This window comes from Notolepis coatsorum (genome assembly GCF_963971535.1).
Source record: "Notolepis coatsorum genome assembly, chromosome: 1".
In the NCBI taxonomy this organism is placed as follows: domain Eukaryota; kingdom Metazoa; phylum Chordata; class Actinopteri; order Aulopiformes; family Paralepididae; genus Notolepis; species Notolepis coatsorum.
The window spans coordinates 136,273,072-136,288,469 of NC_140165.1; the positions used below are offsets into that span (position 1 = coordinate 136,273,072).

A 15,398-nucleotide genomic window follows, 5' to 3' on the forward strand; every position below is an offset into this window, starting at 1 on the left:
GACGTCAGTGTGTGTGTGAGGAGTTGTATGAGGTCAGTGTCTGACGTGTTGTATGACGTCAGTGTGTGTGAGGTGTTGTATGACGTCAGTGTGTCTGACGTGTTGTATGAGGTCAGTGTCTGAGGTGCTGTATGAGGTAGTGTGTGTGTGTGAGGTCAGTGTGTCTGAGGTGTTGTATGAGGTCAGTGTGTGTGAGGTGTTGTATGAGGTCAGTGTGTGAGGTGTTGTATGAAGTCAGTGTGTGTGAGGTGCTATATGAGGTCAGTGTGTGTGAGGTGTTGTATGAGGTCAGTGTGTGACGTGTTGTATGATGTCAGTGTGTGTGTGTGAGAGGTGTTGTATGAGGTCAGTGTGTGTGAGGTGTTGTATGAGGTCAGTGTGTGTGAGGTGTTGTATGAGGTCAGTGTGTGTGAGGTAGGGGTGGGACGATACATCGATCCAGATCTATATATCGATCTATTATCAATAATCAAATAGGATCGATGCAACGTAAAAAGATCGATTCATATTGTGATACTCTTATTTAGAAAATCCGGCGAGTCATATCCGCCCGCGCCCAGTATTGTTAAACTTCGTGTAGACATTACAGCAGAACAGCGCTACAGAGCGTCTATTTTGCGACCCGATATAAGTCTGTACCGTTTTTTCCCCGCAACAGGGCTAAAATGCATCTAACAATGCTTTGCATCGTCGCCATTCCTTTATGCCCACGTCGCGTGGGCAGATCTAAATTAACATTACGTTGGCTGCTTAAAGGGGAACTATCTTATAAATGGCCTTTTTGAGTGTTTAGCATTGTTTCCTAGCTATGTGAACTTATATTAATATGATCTATGTCTCAAAATTCTCATATTGGTGCATTCTTCCAATTCTCCTCTCACAATATTCACCCTCACACAATATTCACCCTCACTGAACTGAGTCATCTGAAAATGTGATGATATGTGATGTCATAAAGACACCGCTGCATGTTAATGTTGAGATACAAGATGAGCTGCACACAGTGGCACCTGCACCTGCAGCCCAGGCTCAAAACGGCTCGAGATCTTGAGGTAGAAAAATGCTGTTTTTGAGGACTTGATTAGAAATACAAAACAATGAATAAAAAAAATATATATATTACAGAGGTGTTCCATAGACTCACAGGAATTGTGTAAAAGTGCCCAAATAGTGAAAGAAATAGTAAAATAGTTCCCCTTTAAGCTAACTAAGCTAAGCAGCTAACCGTGAGAGAGAACAGGAGAGAGGAGAAGGGGAAGGAGGAGGGGCGGGGGCATTCTACCTTTCTGTGGGGGACTGGGGGAGGGGCATTCTGTGTGTGTGTGTGTTACTGAGGATGGACAGATAATGTTGATATTTAAACATGAATACATAATAAATGTATTCATGATCATCATGCAACATAAAACAAACAGTTTGGGAGAGGAAGGGGTTTTAGGTTGCGTGTTGTGAGTTCCAAAACATTTTACATAAAGTTTAAAGCTCAATATATAAAAACATGGCACTTTACAGTGAACAGGAGGTCTATTTATATTAAAAACAATAGATTGTTTTTCATTTAAATGTCTGGAAGAGCTCAAAAATAAAAACGTCTTGTTATTTCCGTAGCCTTTTTTTAGTTGATCTAAATGTGACTGATTGTGTTAACACTTTGGTTGCCTAAGGTTAAATTAATGATATACCATAGATTGCCAGCGCTATTTGTCTATGGAGAAAGTCCCCTTCTTTGCAGGGCTATAACTTTTTAAATTCTATTGCTACATTGCCATTATTAGGGCCCATTCAAAGTCCTATATGTATTGTTCATTGTGTAGCAACGTTAAACTTTTTCATTCACATATTCATAGTAAAGTATGGTCTAATGTATAAGTATGTTTTCATCTCTTTCTGCAGCTTTCTCCAGAACGTGATATATAGCCCCAAATGCATTATATTGATGATGAAATACAGTTTGATGGCAATCAGCGCGATATAAAAAATTCCAACTAGACGTACTTCTAGAAGTTACTACACGTCATCTGATGTTGACCGGATGGGCGAGGGGGCGTTTATAATTCCGTGGGCAGCGTTATACCAATCATCTAATGTGGGTCAAATGTTGATAATATCAGTTATTATCGAAGACGGTAACGTTACACGCTGAAACTCACCCCAGTCTCCGCGCGCCGTTGGGCGATCATCGTCGAGTAGAAATTTTATCATTATGGGATATATTATTACCCGGTCCATCTCCAGCTTGTATAATGGTATATACGTCCAAATCATGTTGTTTATCGAGTTATTGGCAATCGATCGCTATGTAGAGTGACGAGCTAGAGTCACGGAACATGTACCGAGTGGCCGGAAGCAATACGGATGTCTAGCAAAACCTCTAGTGCGCTTCCTGTTAAGCGCTTGCGCCGATCGGCCACCAGATGGCGCTCCTGAACCGCCAGAGAGCTCAGTGGGTCCTGCTGGTGAATCTCAGGCCAGCGGAGGGACATTATGAATCCGATCGCAGATTTTTGAAATATTGATATAAAGACGACGTACAGCGTCCCCCGGCAACTTTAGCATGGCCAGCAAAGACGTCTAAAGACGCCCCCTGGCAGTCAAAGTGTTAAATGGGCACACAATATATCGCCTCATATCGATCGCAGGCACCTGAATCGTATCGTATCGTGGCAGACTTTGTGATATCGGCAAATATCGTATCGTTGTCCAAAGAATCAATATCGTATCGTGATGAAACTGGTGCTTCCCACCCCTAGTGTGAGGTGTTGTATGAAGTCAGTGTGTGTGAGGTGTTGTATGACGTCAGTGTGTGTGAGGTGCTGTATGACGTCAGTGTGTGTGAGGTGCTGTATGAGGTCAGTGTGTGTAAGGTGTTGTATGAGGTCAGTGTGTGTGAGGTGTTGTATGAGGTCAGTGTGTGTGAGGTGCTGTATGAGGTCAGTGTGTGTGAGGTGTTGTATGAGGTCAGTGTGTGTGAGGTGCTGTATGAGGTCAGTGTGTGTGAGGTGCTGTATGAGGTCAGTGTGTGTAAGGTGCTGTATGAGGTCAGTGTGTATGAGGTGTTGTATGAGGTCAGTGTGTGTGAGGTGTTGTATGAGGTCAGTGTGAGGTGTTGTATGAGGTCAGTGTGTGTGAGGTGTTGTATGAGGTCAGTGTGAGGTGTTGTATGAGGTCAGTGTGTGTGAGGTATTGTATGATATGTATTTCTTTATCATTTGCCTTCATTTCATATCAAATATGCCATTCACAGTCATTTTGCATCCCTGAAAGCAAGCAATTAGCTTAAGTCAAATGGGAATGCAAAATGATGCGAGTGAAAGCAAGTCATTGTTTGGTCTTTCTATGTTGCTGCTACCTATAATTGTATATATCATAATTTTGTTCTCAGATGGGTATTGCTGTATTTCCCCGAATATAAGACCACCCTGATTACAAGACGAGTTACGTATAGCCTCTAGGCTACCAGTAATACTAACACACATTGAATTAAACAAGGTATAGGTATTTGCATCTTTTAAATGAAATGAATAATAAATATGAGTTATTAATGAGTTATTTAAATAAATAAAACACTTCATTCAACTTAATTAATCATTTATATCTCAAAGTGGAAAAATAGTACCATAGGTATTTCAATTAGACTGCTTCATTGAACATTTCATGACCTTTTGTTAACTTGGCCTTACTTTCAACCCTCTGAAACCCAATGATAAGCTTGTGCATCGTCCGACATTAACATTTTTCAAAGGCCATAGCGGGCTCAGCTCACACCATGAATCTTGAGATTGCAAGGAATGCGTCATCCTAGCTTACAGAAAAAGGGGCTAAATGTCGCTCCAAATTCAAACATTCTTTACCGCGTCACCTCCAAATTCGAGGTGCTCAAACCCCCCTTTTTTCAGGTGTAATTTGAAGCAAAAATACATTGTCTTATATTTGGGACAATATGGTAATACTTTGCTATTTCCTCATTGTTTCTTACTTCAGGACCCAGCCTCCCCTCGTGGCACGCCGCTCCCCTCTCCCAGAGAGAACGGTCTGGATAAGACACGCCTACTGAAGAAAGATCCCTGCAGCCCTGCCTCCACTGCGTCCTCAGCTAGCTCCTCCTCCCTCAAGTCCAAAGAAATGGCAATGGTAAGACGCGTGAATCGGCGGGCAGTTGGATGGATAGTGGTACAATTTAAATGAAGGACATTTTGCCATATTTCTTCTAGCTGTCTGTTCTACAGGTGATGCTGCCGTCTATCCTCTTGTCACGCTTGACAAGATGGCTACAATATAGGATATTAAGTTATGGAATATACAGTTTGATGCTTCATTCCACTCAGGAGACGCAGTTTCTTTAACACATTGAGTGCCAACGACGAGATTAGTCTGCTTAACTCGCCATGCGTTGAGTGCAGAGGCCCGAGAAAAAACGAGAAAACTTGTTTTTTAATTGTTATTTCTTTTATTGGCAATATCCATTCATTTTCATCCATCCAGCCTGACGTTATCATTGGGAATGGGTCTGAGCTCGAAAAGGGCAAATACCGCCGCCTATCGTCTCCCGGATGGTATTGCACATCATTGGATTGGATTGGGTGGGCATGTGCATCAGAAAAAAAGTCCGGTCCGGGGTTTTCCCTTCTCTGGCAAGCAGTATCTGTTACCACATTCACTGGGGAGGCTGGGAGCAGATTTCGATTATGTGTTTTGGACTATAACGTTGGATCAATAAACTCGATCAATATTTGGAATGGCGATCAGGAATTGGATTAATCTTTTTGCAGAACATCTGATGTGAGGTAAGGACTCTATTTTACCAGTTTTGGGTTAATCAGATGTTTTTTTCACAGCGATCACAACGTGTGTGTGTGCGTAACGTTAGCGTTAAGCACGGCATGGATAATTGATTTTTCTGCCCGCTTCTCTAGCGTGCATAAGTACACATATACTATCGATAATCTAGCGTTTATTTGAAAATGATTCATAAATCAGCCGAAAAATTACAACGTGTTTTGTGTATTCCACTAAAGAGCTATTATCGCGGAATTTCTCTGGAATTACTAGAACTCTCCAAAACTATACTCTTATTCAAAACGGTATAAAACGGAAATGTACCAATGAAAAAACAATCCGTTTCATACATGTTGACTGCAAGCAAGTCATTGATAAGCGAGGGGTGTTTTAGACCCATAGCCATAATTTAAGATATAGTTTAAGCCTTCGCAAATTTCCCCAACCTCCCATTGACTTCCTTATTGGCACGGTAGCCCTATTATGGTCAAAGGGGCGTGGCTCTGAATGTGTTAAGTGATAGTTCTCTGTTTTTAGTTTCCATGTTGATTATTGGTTGTAGCTTACCTGTAAACATTGTGTTTCTGTGGCAGCGAGACAAGGCTGGTACACCGGGTATGAAGTCGAGCACGCCCACTCCTCGAGGAGACTCCACCCCCGGGCCGAGCTCCACCCCTGGACTCCGACCCAGTTTAAAAGCCATGGAGATGCCCCACCCGTCGAGTAAGTGCTGTAGAATCTTGTTTATCCCAACCTCAAATATCCAAGCTGACCGGTTTGCTGAAACCCGACAATGAACAAGAGTATGCAGCGGTGCCAGAAATGAAAAGAAAAAAAAACATTGCCGATTACATTCGCAGACGCACAATGACACTCGGGAACATCCTCTGCCACACCCCGTCCTGCACACGGAGACACGTTCAGGCCAGACCCCAGCTGCCAAACCAACTTGACACATGCACAGATGTAGAGGTGTACCCTTACTGCTGACTTGTCATCCAGAACTTGTAAGTCGCTCCGGATAAAAGCGTCTGCTAAATGTAAATGTAAATAAAATGGCGCCGTCCAAGATTTTCCATTTTTCTTTATGCGTTAATTGCGGTTAACGCAAATAAAAACCATGTAGCAAAAACCATCTGTAAGAGCTGTGGTTTTTAAAGAAATGTCTAAAGGAAAATGTTTGGGAGAAGTAACTAGAAGTACATCGGTCACAAGAATCTTCAGTAACGTTGATTTTGTGAATAGATCTGTTGTAACAATATATTTCTCTCCTTCGGACCGGCTCTGTTAACAACACTGCTAACTAGCATACTGTACGTAGCAAGCATAGCGTAACTCTTATGTGTTCCTCATACTTGTGACTTCACTGGGAAAGACATTACTGCATCATTTATTTATACAACTTGGTTTAATCCAAAAGCCCGTCGGAAAATCTGTCTGGGTTGCGTGTCAGTGTGACCAGGAAGGTAAACACACTTGCCACTGTGGTTGGGAGGTCATGTGGTTGGGTATGGGAGGAGGTTAGGGTCAAAAAGGTGCGTTAAGGTTTTCAAATCAGGCCAATCACCAACATGATCATTAATATTGACAGTCGTATAATAAGGCTATGATAATCGAGCTTGTGTGAAGTGTCAGTTGTGCTTTGGGTGCATATTTTAGATTTGGCTCATTCCTTGTCCCCCTGACTCTGCATGTTTTTTTGTAATGTCAACATATGCTGTGTGTTTGTGTGCAGTATGTGTCTGCATGTGTGGTCATGGTATATTATGGTAGTTGTGCAATATCTTAAAAATAATACTAGAGTGTTTATTGTTACTTGTGAGAGAAAGACAAAACATTTATAATTTGGAAGACCTTTTGGGATTGACCAACACTGTTCTGTGTCGAGGGTTATGTGGTGAATTTTCTTAACATTGACACTTCAATAGTAACATAGCAAATTGGTTAAGTAGCTCTAGTGTTAACACTATGGTCGCCAAAAACTCTGTAGCACGTCTTTCCCCGCCATGCTCATTCTGCCAAAGACGCCGTACCACGTCTTTGATATCAATATTTCAAAAATCTGTGATCGAATCATATTTCTCCCCCGGAGACTTGAGATCTACTGTTGAGCCCCTCTCAACTCTCCAACGGTTCAAGAGCGCCATCTGGTGGCGGATCGCCCAGAGCGGAAACAGGAAATGGAAGCTGGTGCTCATTTCGGTCCGATCACTCGGTAATAGTCCCAGGACTCGAGCTAGACACAACGGATAGCAATCCGTTACCAATAACTCTATAAACAACATGATTTGGACGTGTATACTATTATACAACCTGCAAATGGATCGCATATTTCTACATCCCATAATAGGAATATTTCTGTTCCACGCTCATCGCCCAACGCTATGAGGAAGCTACGGTAAGATTCAGCGTTATTTTTTAACGTGTTACTAACTGCTCTAATGATCATATCACCCACACTAGATGAATCATCTAACGTTGGCCACGAAATTATAAACGACCCCCCCCCCCCCATCCGGTCAACATCAGATGATCAGTAGTAACTTCTAGAAGCACGTCCATTTGAATTTTTTTTATCTCGTGCAGATTCCTTTCAAACTGTATTTGATCATCAATATAATGCATTTGGGGCTATAAATCACATTCTGGAGAAAGCTGCAGAAAACGATAAAAACATACTTATACTTTAGACCGTATTTTAGTATGAATATGTGAATGAAAAAGTATAACGTTGCTACACCCTGAACAATAGATAATTGACGTTGAATGGGCCATAGTAATGTCAATTTAGCAATACAATTTAAAAAGTTATAGCCCTGCAAAGAAGGTAAACATCCCCATAGACAAATAGAGCTGGCGGAGGATGGTATATTAAGAATATAAGCCTGGCGACCAAAGTGTTAATAATGTGGTCTCTCTCACTTTCCCATCTCTCTCTGTCGCACACTTTCTTTCTCATCCTCTCTCTCTCTTCTCTTCTCTCTGACCCACTCCTTCTCTCTCTCACACACACCTGCTCTTTCTCTCTCTATAGGAAAATGAACTTCGGAAATCAGTTTTCTTTTTATTTATTTATTTACTGTTCTGTAAAAGCCTTGTCGAATGTTATGTTTTGTGTGGACCCCAGGAAGACTAGTTTTTGTCATGCGCAACAGCTAATGGGGATCCTAATAAACTCTCTCTCTCTCTCCCTCTCCCTCTCTCTCCCCCTCCCTCCCTCCCTCCCCTGAGCAGCTGGCCTGAGGACCCCCTTAGCTGTGTCGGGTCCTTATCCTGGTGCGTTTGGTATGTTGCCTCATGCGGCCGGGATGAACGGGGATCTGGTGGGTGCAGCTGGGGCGGTCTACGCCGCGGGGCTACACAACATGTCACCTCAAATGAGCGCAGCGGCAGCCGCCGCCGTGGCTGCGTACGGGCGCTCGCCCATGGTGAGTGATGTCTGTCGGACCTGTTGGGCTTTGATGTGTGCTTTCCTGCACGTGTACTAAGATGAAGAAGATCGGACAGTGGGCAGAGACGGTAGGAAGGCTGACCGGAAGACTAGACAAGAGTAGAGGAGACACAGGAGAGAAGGTTCTTTATTGAGACAGTAGGGCGGCTGGCAGGGAGACTAGAGGAGACACAGGAGAGAAGGTTCTTTATTGAGACAGTAGGGCGGCTGGCAGGGAGACTAGAGGAGAGGAGACACAGGAGAGAAGGTTCTTTATTGAGACAGTAGGGCGGCTGGCAGGGAGACTAGAGGAGAGGAGACACAGGAGAGAAGGTTCTTTATTGAGACAGTAGGGCGGCTGGCAGGGAGACTAGAGGAGAGGAGACACAGGTTCTTTATTGAGACAGTAGGGCGGCTGGCAGGGAGACTAGAGGAGACACAGGAGAGAAGGTTCTTTATTGAGACAGTAGGGCGGCTGGCAGGGAGACTAGAGGAGACACAGGAGAGAAGGTTCTTTATTGAGACAGTAGGGCGGCTGGCAGGGAGACTAGAGGAGAGGAGACACAGGTTCTTTATTGAGACAGTAGGGCGGCTGGCAGGGAGACTAGAGGAGACACAGGAGAGAAGGTTCTTTATTGAGACAGTAGGGCGGCTGGCAGGGAGACTAGAGGAGACACAGGAGAGAAGGTTCTTTATTGAGACAGTAGGGCGGCTGGCAGGGAGACTAGAGGAGACACAGGAGAGAAGGTTCTTTATTGAGACAGTAGGGCGGCTGGCAGGGAGACTAGAGGAGACACAGGAGAGAAGGTTCTTTATTGAGACAGTAGGGCGGCTGGCAGGGAGACTAGAGGAGAGGAGACACGGGTTCTTTATTGAGACAGTAGGGCGGCTGGCAGGGAGACTAGAGTAGAAGAGACGCAGGAGAGAGGTTTTGATTCTAGGCTACTAGTGGTACTGGTTAGGGTTCCTAACTACTGATTATCTCTGGTTTTAAACTGAGGACATTTATCTATACTCCTTGCAGTATTCTATAAAGGGATAACAAGTGTGATCAAATATACCCCTTTGAATGACGAATCACAATGACAATGTATTACCAAAGACATAAAAAAAGATGCCAAATCATGCTGTAATTTGTACTATAAATACTGTGAAATGTCGTTTATAAGAAAAATATAATATATTGAGTGTGTTTGTGTGTCAATGAGATGTGCCAATGGCTGTCGATGACCTCAGCACTGTATTTGCCCAGTGGCCCATTAACATGTTGAACTAGACTCCAGGCTGCATGTGTGATTTACTGAACCGCCTTGGGTTATGTAATAATCACTAGCAAATTCGTGTGTGTGTTTGCCAACAGCCCATGGTTGTGTGTGTGTTTAGTACTGTGTATTGTCCTCATAACTGTTCCCATAACTCCTTTCCAGGTTAGTTTTGACCTATATTTCTTTGTGTGTGTGCTTAACCCAACCGCCTATGTGTGTGTGTGTTTATATGGGTATGTGTGTCTCTCTTTGTGTGCGTGTGTGTTTGTTCTGTACTCATGACTGTTCGTTCTTCCCCAGGTTGGTTTTGACCCCCATTCTCACATGAGAGTTGCTGGAATGCCCCCGAGCCTAACAGGCATCCCTGGAGGCAAACCGTAAGTGTGTGTGTGGGGGTGTGTGTGTGTTCCGAACGTTCCAGAGAGAAAAACAAACAAACTGGTACACACTTAAGAAGTAAACATTTTATGGTTAGAATTACATAAGGGGTAATCAACGAGTAGGGGTGCGTTAAAGGCATGGCGTGGAGGTGAAGAACCACCCGGCGAGCAGCGAAGTGCCTTAAAACCATTTAACACACATCTTGATTATTCCGCTTATACCATGGTCATTGACCAACAATATAAAATAAAAGCATTCACACATTTCTAGTGATCGTTTTTCACTTGCCATTGGTGTGTTTTACTTCCCGGTCGTTAGTTTATCAAGTTGATAAGTCAACTGTGTTCACCGCAGTAGATAATGAGTTAAGCTTTGACAGCTGTGCTCTTTTGCATTGCTATGGTTACAGGTTGAGGTTATGGATAACGGATGAATTTGGAACTGTGATTTAAACTTGAGCCGAACTACGTGTGCATTAAACGGGTTTTACCGCACACCTGCTGGCCGAGTATTCACCCAGACCACGGTATGTGTGTTGACGGATAACACACATTATATGTAAAGGATAACTGGTTTTGGTTCGGTTGTTAAGGGTTAGGAAAAAGAGTGGATGTGAGTTAATCAAATGCATTCACAAGTGCATTAATACAAACGTGTGTCTGTGTGGAGGAGTGTGTCTGTGTGTGTGTGTGTCTGTCTGTGTGTTTGGGAACTAAATGAAAACTCCTCATGAATGATTGCTTTGCTGCCCCAAACAACAGACTTCTCTGGGGAGAAAATTGATGGGGAAATATCTCATATTTCTTCCTCCTGTTTCTTCTCCATACAACCCTTTTTCACTCTCCCGCCTTCCCCCCCCCCCTCACCTCCTTCTCCTCCTCCCCGTTCCTCCGTTCTCTCACCTCCATCCGTTATCCCTCCCATCAGAGCCTACTCCTTCCACGTGGCGGCTGACGGCCAGATGCAGCCCGTGCCCTTCCCCCCGGACGCACTGGTGGGCCCGGGGATCCCGCGGCACGCCCGCCAGATCAACACGCTCAATCACGGGGAGGTGGTGTGCGCCGTCACCATCAGCAACCCCACCAGACACGTCTACACAGGGGGCAAGGGCTGCGTTAAAGTCTGGGATATCAGCCACCCCGGCAACAAGAGCCCTGTGTCGCAGCTCGACTGCCTGGTGAGTGGAGGGGGTGGTATGATTACACCTGTTGGTTTTATAAAACACTGGATGATGGATATGGTAGTATAGTGATGCAGTACATATCTGCTGGATATTAACCCCTTAAGCCCGAGTGGTCCGGTACCGGTACAGAATTAATATCTTGTCATAAATAGATCAATACAGTCTGTATTAATTAATGTTGCGTTATTGCCATAAAATATAATGTACCATAATTTTCGGACTATAAGGCGCACCTCAATATAAGCCGCAGCAGCTAAATTGAATGATGTGTACATATATAAGCCGCACTGGACTATAAGCCGCAGGTGTTTTAATGTTTAATTACCATATGTAAGGGTTCGTGCACAGAGGGGATTGTCGGGAAAGAGATGGCTGTTTGAGGAAGCACCCATTTATTAACATTTTTGTAGCGTTAACGTTACTGTAACGTTAGCTAGGTACTAACGTTAGCTCACGGAACGATAGCTAGTTAGCCAACGCTAGCCAGCACCTGCGAAAACGAATGCCAAACTGATGATATCAGACGTTGATATCAGGAGCTATCAGTAGCTAGCCAGCTAGATAACGTTAGACAATGCCTCATGTATTAAACTAAAGTGAATAGTTGACTGGGTCATTTTGTTTAAACAGTAATGGTAGCTAGGTAGCTAACGTTAGCTCACGGAACAACAATAGCTAGTTAGCCAACGCTAGCCAGCACCTGCGAAAACAAATGCCAAACTGATGATATCAGACGTTGATATCAGGAGCTATCAGTAGCTAGCCAGCTAGATAACTTTAGACAATGCCTCATGTATTAATCTAAAGTGAATAGTTGACTGGGCCATTTTGTTTAACACATTGGGTGCCAACAACGAGATTTCTCGTTATTTCTCGCCATGCGTTGGTTGCCAATAACGTTTTCTCGTTATTTAATCGTTATTTCTTTTATTAGCGATATCCATTCATTTTTCATCCATCCAGCCTGACGTTATCATTGGGAATGGCTCTGAGCTCGAAAAGGGCAAATACCGCCGCCTATCGTCTCCCGGATGGTAATGCACATCATTGGATTGGGTGAAAAAGTGCATCAGAGAAAAACTCCGGTCCAGGGTTTCCCCATCTCTGGCAAGCTGTTACCACATTCACTGGGGAGGCTCGGTGCAGCTTTCGATTATGTGTTTCGGACTATAACGTTGGATCAATAAACGTGATCAATATTTGGAATGGCGTCAGGAATTGGATTAATCTTTTTGCAGAACATCTGATGTGAGGTAAGGACTCTATTTTACCAGTATTGGGTTAATCCGATGTTTTTTTCATAGCGATCACAACGTATCTGTGTGTGTGTGTGTGTGTGTGTGTGTGTGCGTGCGTGTATGACGTTAGCGCTGACCAGGTCATGGATAATAGATTTTTCAGCCCGCTTCTCTAGCGTGCATAAGTACACATATACTATCGATAATGTAGCGTTTATTTGAAAACGATTCATAAATCAGCCGAAAAATTACAACGTGTTTTGTGTATTCCACTAAATGGCTATTATCGCGGAATTTCTCTGAAATTACTAGAACTCTCCGAAACTATAGTCTTATTCAAAGCGGTATAAAACGGAAATGTACCAATGAAAAAACAATCTGTTTCGTACATGTTGACTGCAAGTCATTGATAAGCGAGGGGCGTTTTAGATGGTGATCTAAAACGGGGGGGGGGGGGGGGGGGGGGGGAGTACCACCCCTCGCCCCTCTACTGGGCCTGGCCCAATCAAATTCAAGGTACCCGTGTCGCTGAGTGCTCGGCCCCGCGTGGGATGGCCCTGGGGGGGGGGGGGGGGGGGGGGGGGGGCTTGTTTCTGGGGGTGGATGGCGGGAAGGGGGGGGTCTGGGAGGCTGAGAGCGGCCGAATTCAAGGGGCCCATGTTGATGTACTGTTGTGTTGTTGATGTCATTGTAGGTATTGTGTAAGTGTTGTTTGTCTATAAATGTTAATAAAAACTTAAGTTAAAAAAAATAATAATGGCGGAGCTATATTTACATTATAAAAAAGTAACTGTACATACAGTAGATTTCATTCACGGTCTTTGCTGCCCTGTTACGGGCGCCTGGTGGTTCTAAAACTAGATAAAAATCTGCCATTGGAAAGAGGAGATTTGGCCCGATCCATAGATGTATGACTTGGCCATAATAAGGTCATTTATAGGCCTGATATTCTATATTCATATTGCATGTGTCCGGATGGCAAAATTCAGGACTGTATCTACAAAACCCCCTGTAAATAATCTGCCCTTTATTCATTTGCTTAGATTTTTTGTACACGTGATCGCAAGAACATGCTGAATGAGCTCAGTGGCAATTTCTCACGTCTCTTGGCAATGTTAGCATGGTGTTATTCACTGTCAAAGAATAAAGAATATATATATATTTTTTTGTATCTCTCTTTCTCAGATTTTTCTCTGTTTTCTCCCCATCCCAATTTAGTCGTTGTGCCAATTCCCCCCCCTCCCCTACCTGGTTGTTGTGCGCATGTTCTCCTACTGGTCGGTACAAGGGAACCCTGAAGTATCCGCATGCTTCCTCCGACACGTGCGGCGACAGCCAGTGGCTCTCTTCTCACCTGGCAGCGAGGGCTCTCATTGGTGAAGTGTAACGCGTGGGAGGTCACGCTGCCTTCCTCAAGTCCTGCCTCCGCTGAGCAAGCGCCCAGACCTGACCTGTAGGCGTCGCTGTCCACAACGCCAGTTTCCCACCCACGGCTTCCCTCCCCCTAACCCAGCCAAACGATTTAGTATAGCGATCAGCCCAAGCCAAGGCAATGCTGACTCCGGGAGTCGAGACCGCAGCCTCTTGCATTGGTGACGAGCGCAATCTCCGCTACGCCGCCTGACCGCCTAGTGAATAAAGAAATTTAATTAATAATTGATATTCTCCTTTTGGTTTATTACAATCTACTCGAGCATAGTAACAGACACAATATTTCGGACACTGGGAATACATTCCCTGAGGTCCATAGATGTCCCTATGGACATGCAAATGGACCTTGTAGAAGTGGAGCAATCTTCAATGTACTTTTAGACACTTTTGGAAAATTTGCCTGGGGCTTAACAGGTTAAATATGACTACTGTATGAATGAATTCATGTTTGCATGTATTTCTTTCACACTGTTCCTATTCCTAGGACACAACGTGGTTTTACATGGATTGCCAGCATACTTTTTTCCCAGTATGGATGGCCCCAATGGGTGGCCCCTGGCTTAATGCCATGCTCAAGAGCACTAAGCACTCAACCCACTGAGCTATACAGGATTAGAATATGTTGTATGTTTCAGATAAAGACCTGTGTGTTTTTGTCCTGTCATTGTCCTGTCAATCTATCAGAACCGGGATAATTACATCCGTTCCTGTCGTCTACTACCCGATGGCCGGACACTGATTGTGGGAGGCGAGGCCAGCACACTGTCGATCTGGGACCTGGCCACACCCACTCCAAGGATTAAGGCGGAGTTAACGTCGTCGGCACCGGCATGTTATGCCTTGGCCATCAGCCCCGACTCCAAGGTCTGCTTCTCCTGTTGCTCAGATGGAAACATAGCAGTGTGGGATCTACACAACCAGACACTGGTTAGGTAAGAGGGAACCTAATCACCTGTAGCCTCGTGCTGACCCTTAACCTTTCCCTGAGCCTTAAAGAAAGCTGGACATAAACACACAAAACCATGCCTAAATATTCAACTCATTAACACAACAGCCATGCATCATGCTTTGCACTACACTGAGCATAGGACACCTGGCAGCAGGTTGTCCTTGGATAAAGTAATTCTTAGTTTGGTTGTTCACATTACGGCTGTCCTTGGATAAAGTAATTTTTTGTTTGATCCTTGGACCAGGCAGTTGACATTAGAGTTGTCCTTAGCTACAATTATTCTTAATTTGGTTGTTGACAGTAGAGCTGTCCTTAGCAAAAATTATTCTTAATTTGGTCGTTGACATTAGAGCTGTCCTTAGCAAAGATTATTCTTAATTTGGTTTGCCGACATTAGGGCCTGTCCTTGGCTGAAGTCATTCTTAGTTGACTAAAAGTCAAGGACTTTGTTGACTGATCGACTTGACTAGTTGATTTAATCAACAAATCTGTAAAAATTTCACTATCCGACGTGCAATAATGTAAAAGCACCTCCTTAAATCTCCTATTTACCAGAGATGTGCTTATAATCCTTCAGGAAATAACTCATTCTATATTGGGGAAACAAACCAACGTAAAAATGTGACTAATTGTCTAACCATGTCTTGAACAACTAAGACCAAGTTAGTTGGCGTCTCTAGTTCATAGTACGTAGAGGTGTCTAGCTATTCTGTAGCTTCTCCACCAAGCCTTCACTATTGAATAT

At 43.9% G+C, this 15,398-nt stretch overlaps 1 protein-coding gene across 4 annotated transcripts in view; it reads left to right on the top strand.

The window, feature by feature from the left end:
• LOC311234421 (transducin-like enhancer protein 1) overlaps positions 1-15,398 on the top strand; it is an 83,138-nt gene that overhangs the window by 34,060 nt on the left and 33,680 nt on the right. For all 4 annotated transcript variants that reach the window (XM_084321593.1, XM_084321595.1, XM_084321596.1 and 1 more), the window contains exons 11-16: positions 3,982-4,131; positions 5,370-5,499; positions 8,011-8,204; positions 9,772-9,848; positions 10,780-11,029; positions 14,389-14,636. In XM_084321593.1, the coding sequence (XP_084177719.1) occupies positions 3,982-4,131; positions 5,370-5,499; positions 8,011-8,204; positions 9,772-9,848; positions 10,780-11,029; positions 14,389-14,636 (1,049 nt within the window). The remainder of the gene's footprint in view (positions 1-3,981; positions 4,132-5,369; positions 5,500-8,010; positions 8,205-9,771; positions 9,849-10,779; positions 11,030-14,388; positions 14,637-15,398) is intronic.